Raw genomic sequence first — 14315 nt, 5'->3', positions numbered from 1 at the left:
TACGTGTTCAGATATTTTACTCATGAGCTATTGGCAGAACATTTTGTACTGATGCACTTTCTTTGATGTCCGGCTGGCGAATTTTAGGGCATCCTTTGGACTTGAGGGTCCAAGCTTTAGAAGTTTTGGATCTTGAGAGTTCCAGATCCTAGCTAAAAGATAATGTGCATAGTAGATTTTCGGATCCTAGGAAAATGTTTACTTCTTAGAGTTCATCTTAATTTCGGATATGGTTTCACTGCTTCAGTTTGACTTCCTTCGAGACAGTGCCCAAATACACCGGACTCTCAACTTTCATGTATGCAACTTTCACTTGTTTTTTCCTGCAAGAAAATGTAGATATTAAATTGTGTGCAGAGTAGAACTACATTCAGGGTACACACATGACTTTCTAAGAGAAGCTCCACGTCTTCCACTGCATATATACTCTCATAATATTACATTTGATTCCTAGATTCGATTTCAATTGGGCATAGAGTATAGTGTTTGGTCACTTTCAAACGTGGTATTATACACTCCCCAGGGAGCTGAGGATGAAATGGGGTCCACACTGAGCCAATGACCAAGATGCCAAGGCATGGGACACCTTCCAAGAAGCCTTCTGCAGACTCCCCAACACTGCGGCTTTCTGCAGACTTCCGTTCACTGCGGCCTTCTGCATGCCCCCCAACATTGCAGCCTTCTGCATACCTCCCAACATTGCAGCCTTCTGCATACCCCCCTTAACATTGCAGCCTTCTGCATACCCCCCAACATTGCAGCCTTCTGCACACACCCCAACACTGCAGGCTACTGCATACCCCCTTTAACATAGCAGCCTTCTGCATACCCCCAACATTGCAGCCTTCAGCATGCCCCCAACATTGCAGCCTTCAGCATTGCCCCTGCTGCCCCTCAACATTGCGGCCTTCTGCATGCCCCCAAACATTGCAGCCTTCTGCATACCCCCAACATTGCAGCCTTCTGCATGCCCCCCATTGCAGCCTTCTGCATGCCCCCCAACATTGCAGCCTTCTGCATGCCCCAACATTGCAGCCTACTGCATCCCCCTTAACATTGCAGCGTTCTGCATACCCCAACATTGCAGCCTTCTGCATAGCCCCCAACACTGAAGCCTACTGCATACCCCTATACACTGCAGCCTACTGCATACCCCTCTACATTGCAGCCTACTGCATACCCCTCTACATTGCAGTCTACTGCATGCCCCCCAACATTGCAGCCTACTGCATACCCCTTTAACATTGCAGCCTTCTCCATACTTGCCCCAACATTGCAGCCTTCTTACATGCCCCCAACATTGCAGCCTTGCATACCCTTGCAGCCTGACATTGCAGCCTTCTGCATACCCCCCAACATTGCAGCCTGACATTGCAGGCCTACTGCATTTCTGCATTTCTGCCCCCCAACATTGCAGCCTACTGCATACCCCTCTACATTGCAGCCTACTGCATACACCCCCTAACATTGCAGCCTTCTGCATACCCTCAACATTGCAGCCTTCTGCATACCCCCCTGACATTGCAGCCTTCTGCATACCCCCTGACATTGCAGCCTACTGCATACCCCCCTACATTGCAGCCTACTGCATACCCTCTACATTGAACCCCCTAACATTGCAGGCTACTGCATACCCCCAACATTTAACACATTGCAGCCTTCTGCATACCCCCCAAACATTGCAGCCTTCTGCAGCCTACCCCCCAACACTGCAGGCTACTGCATACCCCCATTGCAGCCTTCTGCATACCCCCATACATTGCAGCCTTCAGCATACCCCTAAACATTGCAGCCTTCTGCATGCCCCCAACATTGCAGCCTTCTGCCCCCAACATTGCATGCCCTCAACATTGCAGCCTTCTGCATGCCCCCCAACATTGCAGCCTTCTGCATACCCCCAGCATTGCAGCCTTCTGCATACCCCCAACATTGCAGCCTTCTGCATGCCCCCAACATTGCAGCCTTCTGCATGCCCTCAACATTGCAGCCTTCTGCATGCCCTCAACATTGCAGCCTTCTGCATGCCCTCAACATTGCAGCCTTCTGCATGCCCCCAACATTGCAGCGTTCTGCATGCCCTCAACATTGCAGCCTTCTGCATACCCCCTGACATTGCAGCTTTCTGCATACCCCCAACATTGCAGCCTACTGCATACCCCTCTACATTGCAGCCTACTGCATACCCTCCAACATTGCAGCTTTCTGCATTACTAACAGTGTTAGCTGCGTTCCTAGCCGCAACTACCTCTTCTTCCCCAATGTTACACTGTACTGTGTAATCCCTCAAGAGTGTTCAGAATTACCTTCGGAGCTCTTTACGTGTACAGTAAGCTGCAATCGATCCCATCATTGCGGTGGTGGTGACAGCGCCCAGGATGAGCAGGATGCGCCTAAAGGAGAAACTGTACATTTCATTCTGTAGAAGTAAATTGTTTTATAAAGGACGCACATCGGTGCTTCATAGCATCATTGGGCGGTAGGTAGCCTTGTGCCCCACGTCTAGTGTCCACACCGATTACTGCACTCACTCACTCACTTAAGACAATGTATGAATACAGAAGATGTTTTTTATATTATACTTGTATGCCACATGAATTGTTAGTTAATCTGACTTGTTCAATTTATACTTCCCGTGTACATTTTCAGTGTCTCGTATTTGAAAACATAATGTTGATGTGACATACATCGGTTTGGATTGTAAATTCCTTACGTATATATGAACCGAATGATGTTAATCCATCAACTACGGCTAAACTACTGAAGCATACATTAAGTGTCCCGGACCGAAAATCAGGTTGGTTTATAAACCGATTCGTTATAACCTTGTTCGTTGTAAACATTGTTGATCTTGATCGGCTCAGTATGATACATATGGGATCGAACAATAGCCATTATCTTGCCTCACACCTAAATGTCGTTTGAGCGCTCTTCTATTAATTTCAATGTACCCCGCTTACAAGCGAGTAACATTTTCTATGTACCCCGCTGAGAATGCCGAACTCACTTGGTACTTTGTAGTAGTAATTCTTTATCTCGAATAACATTGAATCACGTATGATGTACGGAAATTACCGATGTTTTGCGAATGCAAATCGATGGAAGGGAAATAACTCTAAATTTGTTTTTCTTTTCGTCTGGTACTCAATACTATGATCCGATACCCGTGCTTCAAACAGTTCAAAATTACCATTGAGGTGTTCGGTGAGATAAATGCGTTGTCCACTGGTCCCTCGGGAGGGAGGGAATATAAACAAACATCGAGAGTACATTATAAGTTGTTTACTGGTCTCGAAAGGGACATGGGTACATCGGGCTAGGGGAACATAAAGAAACATCGAGGGTACATCAGCCCATGTCCCCTTCGATACCAGTGAACAACTTATAATGTACCCTCGATGTTTGTTTATGTTCCCTCCATCCTTTCGGGCTCAGGGAACACAAACAAACATCGAGGGTACATCAACCCATTGCCCCCGAACACATCAATGGTAATTTAGAACTGTTTGAAGCACGGGTGTCGGATCATAATGTGGAGGACAAGACGACAAGAAAAACAAATTTAGAGTTACTAAGTATCTCCCTTCATTTGCATTTGCAAAATATCATACGTGATTCAATTCATTCAATTACTACTACGAAGTACCAAATGAGTTCGGCATTCCCAGCAGGGTACATAGAAAATGATAGAAGAGCGCTCAGCCAATCAGAAAACGACGTTTATGTGTGAGGCAAGATAACAGGCCATGCTCCCCTCGAGACCAGTGAGCAACTTATATTCTTACCAGAGTTGTCCATTCTCATACCCGCCTCCTGCGCCCCCATCATCACCTGAAGAGAAACGTGTGAGTGAGTGGAGTGAAAACAATTCACTCTCTGTGAAGGTTAATGGCACGCAACTCAGCACAGAATTGTAAGGCGTCCGTGCCTCCCAGTCAAATGAACCAAGTGTACTGTTCTCATATCTTATCCAATGTACAAATACTCATCATTCAGAGCATATATACTTTCGTCGAACGGGTGGTACACATTTTGGTCATTTATATGCTGATAATACACTGTAAAGAACAGAGTTTACATTCAGGCTTTGTGACATTTCGTAGTGGCTGTACTTTAGCACCAAACACACTACTTCATAACCAGGGCGATGAGAATTAGTAGGAGCATGGGGAGAAGGAGGAGTTGAAGAGAGGAAGGCGAAGCACGGGGGAAAACGGACCGGGGGAGAAGGAGGAGTTGAGGAGCTGAAGGCGAAGCAGGGGCAAAAAAGGACCGGGGGAGAAGAAGGAGTTGATGAAAGGAAGGCGAAGCAGGGGGGGAAACGGAGCAGGGGAGAAGGAGGAGTTGATCAGAGGAAGGCCCAAAAACGGAGCAGGGGAAAGAGAGGAGTTGATGAGAGGAAGGCGAAGCAGGAGGGAAAACGGACCGGGGGAGAAGGAGGAGTTGAGGAGAGGAAGGCGAAGCAGGGGGGAAAACGGACCGGGGGAGAAAAAGGAGTTGATGAAAGGAAGGCGAAGCAGGGGGGGAAACGGACCAGGGGAGAAGAATTGCGAGGAGAAGCAGGGGGAGGAAGAGAAGGAGCGACGAAGGAGCGGAGTCGTTAAAGCAGTGATAAGAGGGGTTAGAGGAGATGTAATAGTAGAGTAAGAAGAATTGAGAGGGGGAGTAGGCGCAAGGGAGGGGTAATGGGAGGAGGAGAGAGTAGGTGCAGGGGAAAAGAATTGGGAGGAGGAAGGAACATGGGAAGAGGAGCAGGGGAGAAGAGCATTGGAGGAAGAACGGAGGAGGAGACCACTGGAGGAATAACAGAGGGGGAGAGCATTGGAGGAAGAACAAGGGAGGAGAGCATTGGAGGAAGAACGGGAGGAGAGCATTGGAGGAGGAACAGAGAAGAAGAGCATGGAGGAAGAACAGGGGAGGAAAGCATTGGAGGAAGAACAGAGGAGGGGAGCATTGGAGGAGAATAGAGGAGAACATTGGAGAAGGAGGAACAAGGAATTAGAAAGAGGGAGGAGGAACAGAGGAAGAGGAGGAACTTGGGAGGAGGAGGAGGAGTATAAAGGTTACTCACAGTGGCTGCTGAAACCGGGTTGATATCCATCCTTGCACGTTTCATTACTGCAGCTTGAACAATTCAGGTCAGAGTAACGCTCATTGCAGAGGGACCCTCTCCACCCTGGTGTGCAGCCTTGCACACAGGACCCGTTATTAGGATGACACAGCGCCTGTCTGCAGGTGGACCTACAGCCTGTGAAGCTATCACACTCGGCGGTGACCAAGGTGGAACACTTCTTGTCACAGAGCTGTCCATAGAAACCGGAAGTGCAGCCATGTTTGCACACTCCATTGTCGTGACAGACTTTGTGGAGACAGTTACTGGAACACTCGCTGTTGCAGGAGATGCCTTTCCAGCCAGGCTTACAACCCAGATGGCAATGGCCATTTTTCTTGCGACACAAGGAACGTTTACACTTTCGTGGACATCTGTGATTACAGAGGACACCGAAAACACCCACCTTGCAGGTTTTAATACAGGTGCCATCGAGTCTGTCGCAGTGAGACTTGACTGGGCATTGGGTACACCGTTGGCGACACGCTGCCCCATAGCGTCCAGGGCGACATCGGTGACATATTCCTGTCTCTCTGTCACATCCGGCACTGTCGCAATGGCGGCATCGTTGAGAGCATCGGTTTCCATAACAACCACGCTTGCAGGTTTGGCATGACAAGCCTAATGTTGAAATCATGCATCCATCATCACAGTGCCTGTTGTTTGCTGATGTTGATTCTGTGGACAAAATGCATGATATATCATGGACCATTTGTCTTCAAGTAAAAGATCTAATTTTGAAGATATTGGAAAATCATCCAACAAAAATCTAGTGAAATACTATTGTGCACAATGTTTGGATAACTGCATATATAATATAGGATTGGCCATTCTCTTACTAAAGAGTGGAACAATCTTCCCTCAGATAACATCCAGACAACCCGTGAAGGTCCGGGTTAGAATTGGTCTTCAGCAACCCATGCTTATCGTAAACTCACTCACCCACTCACTCGAGACACGTATTTGGTGCATAAGACGATGGTACCAGACTGATATCTCATTGGTCACAAAACCGCGTGTGCGAGTTATTTTTTTTAAATGAATCATATATTTTTTCGTGGTTTCATGATGATACTCTTATGTTGGTGGATGATCTGACTGATTATTCGTCACATATATTGTGTGACAACGGGGTCCAGACAATTCCCCAAACAGACATTTCGAATTCCCCAAACAGACAATTCCCCATTCGGACAATTCCCCACACAGACAATTCCCCACACATTAAAAAGTGATATTGACTTTTTTCATTATATACGTATTCATTCTTTCACTTTCCTTAACAATAATCAGTACGTCCAGTTTAACTTTCAGTATCAGACACTTTTATTATATATTTCACATTCTTTGATAAACACATAAAGGCACAATATCAGACACACAGGTGATAACAGTGATTACATTTGCACATTACTTCATTCAGCCAAGACGAATATTCTTTGAAATGGATATCAGGAACTGATCCAGGTATTTCTGGCCAGCACTCTGTGCAACACAAAGATTCCTGAGGCCTCGTTGGTGATCTTTAAGAACAACATAATGTCGTCCTTTGCTCCAGGCGGTTAAAAATACACAGACATAATTGCTAAGAATATAGCTCACCTCAATAATTAGAAAAACAACAGTACTTGTCTTGGTAAGATTACAGAATACCGGATACCTTCCGCCATCTTTGAAAGCACGCGAGTTTACTTTTAGTTAGGGTTAGGGTTAGGGTAAGGGTAAGGTTTAGGTTTAGGGTTAGGGTAAGGGTTAGGGTAAGGTTTAGGGTTAGGGTAAGGGTTAGGGTTAGGGTAAGGATTAGGGTTAGGGTGACGTGACACTAAACAATATGGCTGGTAGGTATCCGGTATTCTGTAAGTGCACCCTTGTCTTGTAACTATCTCTCCAGAACACAACACAATTCATAAAAAAAATCAGGTGTGGGGAATTGTCACTCAGGTGATGGGGAATTGTTTGTGTGGGGAATTGTCCTACACCCGTGTGACAACGGGTCTTCTGGTAATATTGTCTTTCGCTTTTTCAACAGATCCATACAATCATTCGTAACCTCTCGACCCTTCCCGTTGGTTTGACCTCACTGTGCCCGCTTACTGAACGTTGTCTTAATCTGAATAAAATCTGAATAAAATATGCTTAAACCGTAATGAATTTATAAGCAAATCTGAATGAAAAATACGTAATGAATTTGTTATGTGTCATTTAGAACAGACTGTAACTAATCCCTCTGTTGTCTGCCTGTTTGCAATGGTTGACTGCACTAGTAATCTAAACAAAAGCAGCGGGCACAAGGTGTCTCCTTCCCGGTTGTTACCGCTATTTGGCTTGTCCCGGAATAGCACACGTGGGTCACAATACCACACAATTTCACGTTTTAACTTTTAAGGTAGGGATACTCTTAATGGCAAACTTGGAGTAGTATTTGTCTACAGTGTTTACTTGAAACTTAACAAGTTGGGGTTATTGAGCATCGATCATTGGCTTCGTTTTACTGACCTCATCATTGACAACTAATGCTAGGAACGAACGAACCAAGCAATGAACCGACCAACCAACCAAGCAGCCAAAAAGTGTGAAGTGACAGACCCATGGAAGTTTAAAGACCATTCTCATCCCGAACATTAGGATGACCGTGGGGCGGTGGGGTAGCCTAATGGTTAAAGCGTTGGCTCGTCACGATGAAGACCCGGGTTCGAATCCCCACATGGGCACAATGTGTGACGCCCATTTCTGGTGTCCCCCGCCGTGATGTTGCTGGAATATTGCTAAAAATCGGCGTAAAACCAAACTCAGTCAGTCAGTCAGTCAGTAGTATGACCGTGAGATCTTACCTATAAGCAGCACGAACAAGACCATTGCCAGGGCTGCCACTTGAAGCTTGTATAGCACCATCATGAAATATACCCTTTCCACTTCAGCTGGTCATGTGATTTGTTCAGCAAGCAGGTAAAATTTGTTCAACTTCTATCGTCAATCCAGTCGTCACTTGAACAAGGAAAACCGAATACACAACCACCATAGGAAGTCCAGGTTCCTTTGTAAAAAGATCAGTGATTGAAAAGTAATCTATTGTGAGCGTATAGCTGTTTGATTCGCTGCAATCGTGTGCCTTGAAATCCCCAACAGTTACCTCAATAAAGTCACGTGATATCATGACGCTGAGAACTTTCCTGTTCGAGGTCTAAATCCAAACGGGAGTCCCCCATAATATATCGCAATGGTCGAAATGAGATATTGCGCTTGAGCGTGAATTGTATTGTTTGTTCGCAGAAATGTGATTATTTAGGAATATAAGATTTCTATGGGGTATTCTCAACACTGTCAAGGGTTAGCACTAAAGTCGAGACCTAATTCTATAACTGACTGATGTTATCAGAGTTCTCGCTGTCTCGGGTTTCAATGAATAGATCTCTGACGTATTGGAAACTTCCGGGTGGGGATTCACCCACCTGTCATTCATTTAGTTACAGTGGCCATGTAATTTACAGGGGGACTTGTGCTTCTGTGTTATCTGTTTATTTGTTTATTTGTTAGTTGTTTAATGCAATACTAGAGGTATATGGGGGCGGTGTGAAAATAATCGAGTCAGGACCAGACAAACCAGTGATAATAATAATAATAATAATAATGGATAGCATTTATAGAGCGCAAATCTCCGCAAGGACTCTTTGCGCTTGCTTTGTTTTTCCCTCGTTCACTGGATGTCAATCTCAACGGCACATCGTATTGTCAATCTCAACTCCCTGGGGAGCATACAACTCTTGCAGCAACTAGGCGCACCGAGTTATTGTGGCATTCCCATCCTTACGAGGATCAACAGCATGAGGGTCGATTTACGTAATGGAGATATTAGGACATGTGTCACGACATGTGTCATGTTACGACAAGCATGGGTTACTGAATATCAATTCTAATCCAGATCTTCGCGTGTTATATATAGCCCCACTATACAGTCTGTTCTTATCATACATTCTAGTCATATTTTAACGCTATAATTACATTTGCTGTGGACATACACGCACGAACACACACCTGTCTATCTGTCTGTATATCTGTCTGTTTGTATTTCTGTCAGTTTAACGGGCGGTAGGTAGCCTAGTGGTTAAGGCGTTCGCTCGTCACGCCGAAGACCCGAGTTCGATTCCCCTCATGGGTACAATGTGTAAAGCCCATTTCTGGTGTCCCCGCCGTGATATTACTGGAATATTGCTAAAAGCGGCGTAAAAACCAAACTCACTCACTTATGCAGAGCATACAGAAGATCAGGATTTTGAGGCGGCTTTGCATAGATCCACCGTCCGGTCACCAAGCGCACACACTGTCCTCGAAACCGCGCAGGCGGTAGTTACAAAATGAGAGAGTGAGTTTGGTTTTACGCCGCTTTTAGCAATATTCCAGCAATATATTCCGGGGGACACCAGAGATGTTTCACACATTGTACCCATGTGGGTAATCGAACTCGGGTCTTCGGCTTGACGAGCGAACGCTTTAACCACTAGGCTACCCCAGTAAGTTCAACTGATTTGTGGCCTGAGCTCTAAGCCCAGGACCACACACCATTTATTACGTTATCCCAAAAGACTAGCCAATGTGTGGAATCTCCCCATTACCTTAAGTACTCAAGACACGATAGACCTTAAACACAATGAATTTTCACCAGTAATCATCGTGTTATATACTCCTCACAAAAAATTAAGCAACAAGTATTTTCAGTGTAATATTCTTATCAATCTCGATAGCGATTTTTGCCGACATGTTACTGAAAGGTAAATATTGAAAGAATACATAACATTAAGTGACTGTCAAATTGTTTTATCTCATAACATTGACAACATCACTCGAACACAACCACCCTCAGAAACAACATGCAAAATGTGTGGCATGAATGTGCTCCCCTCTTCACACATGCACCCTGATTGGTGTAAACCTACCTGTAATCATTCCTCTGGCACAACAAGCGGGTCCTAACTTCATTTTTATGGATGAAAATGCCCGTCTATGGATGATAATGCCCGAGAAAGAGTTGTTAACGATGTTGTTTAGATCAACAACATCACACATATGGACTGGCCTGCAAGGTCACTTGATCTGAATCCAATTGAACATGCTTGGGACATTATTGGTAGTCGTGTTTACGGTCTCCATGTTCACCCTCAGACTCTGGATGACCTTGAGCAGGCGTTACAGAGAGAATGGCAGAACATTCCACAACAGCAACTTTAAAGGCTCATTTGGTCAATGCAAAGACCTGTGGAGGCTTGCATTTGTGCACATGGTAGTCATACTCGTTACTGAACACTGCTTCACTGTCCAAAACTGACTTGAACCTTAATGTTAACATTTTGCTCCATCAATGCAGCACATTTTGCACGACTGTTTCGCGGGTACATGCTTTTGATGATTTGTAAGTCTATTATTGCTCAAAACTATTTCATTTCATTTTGCTAATCGTGTGTACATAGGTTTCACCTTTCTATTGCATCATTCAGTGATTTGCAATTTCAATAAATGAAATTGTAATGAGACTACAAATTTGTGTTGCTTAACATTTTGTGAGGAGTATATATTACCATGTCACAATATATTCACACTCAATTACTACCGTTCGAATGGCAAAGCGGTTTTCGGAACATATATAGTGTGTGAAATAGTCACTATTCAATATTTAAAAAAAGCTTTATGGTGAACAACTTCTTTTATTTCGTGAGTGCGACTTTCCGATACGGATTCTTGTTCCGTTGTCAAGCAGGAATCATCGCTACAAGATTCTGTTTGTTCAATATTGTACGTCTCAACTCAAAAATGCCCTCAAAGAAGTCATTATTCCGTCAAGCAAACGTATAATATATTTCAAGACTCGGCTACATTTTCTGTCACAAATAACATTAAAAGTAAATAATGACTTGTTTTAGATCGCGAATTGACTTGCCTTACTCGAGATTACGACTTGCCGTAGGCGTATTTCATTCTATTCTATTTTATTTATTTGAGTTGAACAATTTCACGAAATAGGTGTTCGCCAACGGGATCCCAACCCGTGAAGTCTAACGAAGGATAACGGATATTGTCATGCATGCTTGCACCCTGCATGCTTCCCTACTTTTCTAAACCGTCTCTACAACATAGAGGCGGTTGGGTAGCTTAGTGGTTAAAGCGGCCGCTCCTCACACGGTGCCATGTTTGAAGTCCATTTCTGGTGTCCCCCGCCCTTATATTGCTGGAATAAGGTTAAAAACATCACTCACTAATTGACCAACCAGACCTTACCCAGCATACCCAATAGTAGGACTGCCAGGAATCCATCTTGGAGCCAGTATCTTAGTATAAATTATTGCCCGCCTTCAATTAGTAAGAGATGTTCAACCAGAGCCCGTGCTCAATCAACAGGATGTTATACGTTCCACGTGAACGTTACATCAGGATAACTGTCTCAATAACAAGGAAAACCCAGTTTGCATTTATGATCAGTACATCTCAATTAACGGGGGCTAGCGTTCCGTTAGGCTGTATTGTCTGTGTTAAGTGATCAGGAGAAGAAAAGCCGGTATTTCCTGTGTGACACTTCCTTGTGTCCCAATATCACCCGTACAAACATATTCTGTTGACAATTTTCCTGTGGGCTGCATAAAGCAGTGAATTCACACGCATACTGTGTCGCAGTTCGTGATGTTCTATTCACCCATCCCTATTCCCATTGCTGTCTAAAACGGGACCTTAGTTCCACTACCCTACACATCATCATCTACCCAGTCACCTGCCTACCACTACCCCGCGAACTATCATCTACACAGTCGCCTGCCTACCACTACTCTACACACTAACATCTACCTTGTCACTGCTCCATTACCCTACACACTAACATCTACCTTGTCACCTGCCTACCACTACCCTACACACTCATCTACCTATCATCTATACAGTCACCTGCCTACCATCTACCCTACACACTATCATCTATACAGTCACCTGCCTACCATGACCCTACACACTATCATCTACACAGTCACCTGCCTACCACTACCCTACTCGCTATCATCTACCTTGTCACCTGCCTACCATTACCCTCCACACTATCATCTTTACAGTCAGCTGCCTACCACTAACCTACACACTATCATCTATACAGTCACCTGCCTACCACTACCCTGCGCACTATCATCTACCTTGTCACCTGCCTACCACCACTCTACACACTAACATCTACAGTCACTTGCCTACCACTACCCTGCGCACTATCATCTACACAGTCACTTGCCTATTACTACTCTACACACTAACATCTACACAGTCACCTCCTTACCACTACCCTGCGCACTACCATCTAACTACGCACCTGCCTACAACTACCATGCAAACTATCATCTACCTTCAGAAATGCTGACCACTATCCTACACACTATCATCTACTTTGTCAAATGCTTACCACTACACTACACACTATCATCTACCCTGTCACCTGCTTACCACTACCCTACACACTACCTTGTCACATGCTTACCACTAACCTACATACTGTCAACTACCCTGTAACCTGCCTACCGCTACCCTACACACTATCATCTACCTTGTCACGTGTATACCACTACCCTGAAACTATGATCTACCCTCTCACCTGCCTACAACGACCGTACACACTATCATCTACCTTGTCACGTGTATACCACTCCCCTGAAACTATAATCTTCCCTCTCACCTGCCTACAACGACCGTACTCACTATCATCTACCTTGTCACGTGTATACCACTACCCTGAAACTATAATCTACACTCTCGCCTGCCTACAACTACCGTACTCACTATCATCTACCTTGTCGCGTGTATACCACTCCCCTGAAACTATCATCTACCTAGTCACCTGTATACCACTACCCTGAAACTATCATCTACCTAGTCACCTGTATACCACTACCCTGAAACTATCATCTACCTTGTCGCGTGTATACCACTACCCTGAAACTATCATCTACCTTGTCACGTGTATACCACCACCCTGAAACTATCATCTACCTTGTCCCGTGTATACCACTACCCTGAAGCTATCATCTACCTTGTCACGTGTAAACCACTACCCTGAAACTATCATATACCTCTCACCTTCCTACAACTACCGTACTCACTATCATCTATCTTGTCACGTGTATACCACTACCCTGAAACTATCATCTACCTTGTCACGTGTCTATACCATTACCCTGAAACTATCATCTACCCTCTCACCTGCCTACAACTACCGTACTCACTATCATCTATCTTGTCAGGTGTATACCACTACCCTGAAACTATCATATACCTTGTCACGTGTATACCACTACCCTGAAACTATGATCTACCTTGTCACGTGTATACCACTACCCTGAAACTATCATCTACCTTGTCGCGTGTATACCACTACCCTGAAACTATCATCTATCTTGTCACGTGTATACCACTACCCTGAAACTACCATCTACCTTGTCACGTGTATACCACTACCCTGAAACTATCATCTACCCCCTCATTTGCCTACAACTACCCTACACACTATCATCTACCTTGTCACGTGTATACCACTACCCTGAAACTATCATCTACCCTCTCACCTGCCTACAACGACCGTACTCACTATCGTCTACCTTGTCGCGTGTATACCACTCCCCTGAAACTATCATCTACCCTCTCGCCTGCCTACAACTACCGTACTCACTATCATCTATCTTGTCACGTGTATACCACTACCCTGAAACTATCATCTACCTTCTCACCTGCCTACAACGACCGTACTCACTATCGTCTACCTTGTCGCGTGTATACCACTCCCCTGAAACTATCATCTACCCTCTCACCTGTTTACCACTACCCTACCCATTACCATCTACCTTGTCACATGCCTACCACTACAATGAAACTATCATCTACCCGACTCCTGCCTACGACTACCCTACCCACTATCATCTACCTTGTCACCTGCTTACCACTACCTTGTGCACTATCATCTATACAGTCAACTTCCTACCACTACCCTACACACTTTTCTTTACACTGGCTCCTGCCTTCCACTACCCTATTCACTATCATCTACCTTGTGCACTATCATCTATACAGTCAACTTCCTACCACTACCCTACACACTCTTATTTACACTGGCTCCTGCCTTCCACTACCCTACACACTATCATCTGCCTTGTCACCTGGTTACTACTACCTTACACACTATCATCTATACAGTCAC

The 14315-nt window shown here is 44.8% G+C and overlaps 1 protein-coding gene across 1 annotated transcript; it reads right to left on the bottom strand.

Annotated features, from left to right (window-relative positions):
• On the bottom strand, positions 1-8219 carry LOC124272243 (multiple epidermal growth factor-like domains protein 10). Its single transcript, XM_046707400.1, has 5 exons — positions 7939-8219; positions 5069-5785; positions 3783-3828; positions 2304-2390; positions 1-323 (listed from the first exon to the last, which is right to left on the bottom strand). Exons 1-5 carry the CDS (start codon positions 8000-8002, stop codon positions 236-238), a joined length of 1002 nt encoding a protein of 333 aa, XP_046563356.1. The 5' UTR covers positions 8003-8219; the 3' UTR covers positions 1-235.
• Positions 8220-14315: the final 6096 nt, after the last annotated feature.

Source organism: Haliotis rubra, unplaced genomic scaffold (assembly GCF_003918875.1).
Source record: "Haliotis rubra isolate DU_JTF1 unplaced genomic scaffold, ASM391887v1 Scf168, whole genome shotgun sequence".
Classification (NCBI taxonomy): domain Eukaryota; kingdom Metazoa; phylum Mollusca; class Gastropoda; order Lepetellida; family Haliotidae; genus Haliotis; species Haliotis rubra.
Note: the sequence above shows the minus strand (reverse complement) of the source record. Positions and strands in the feature narration are given on the sequence as shown.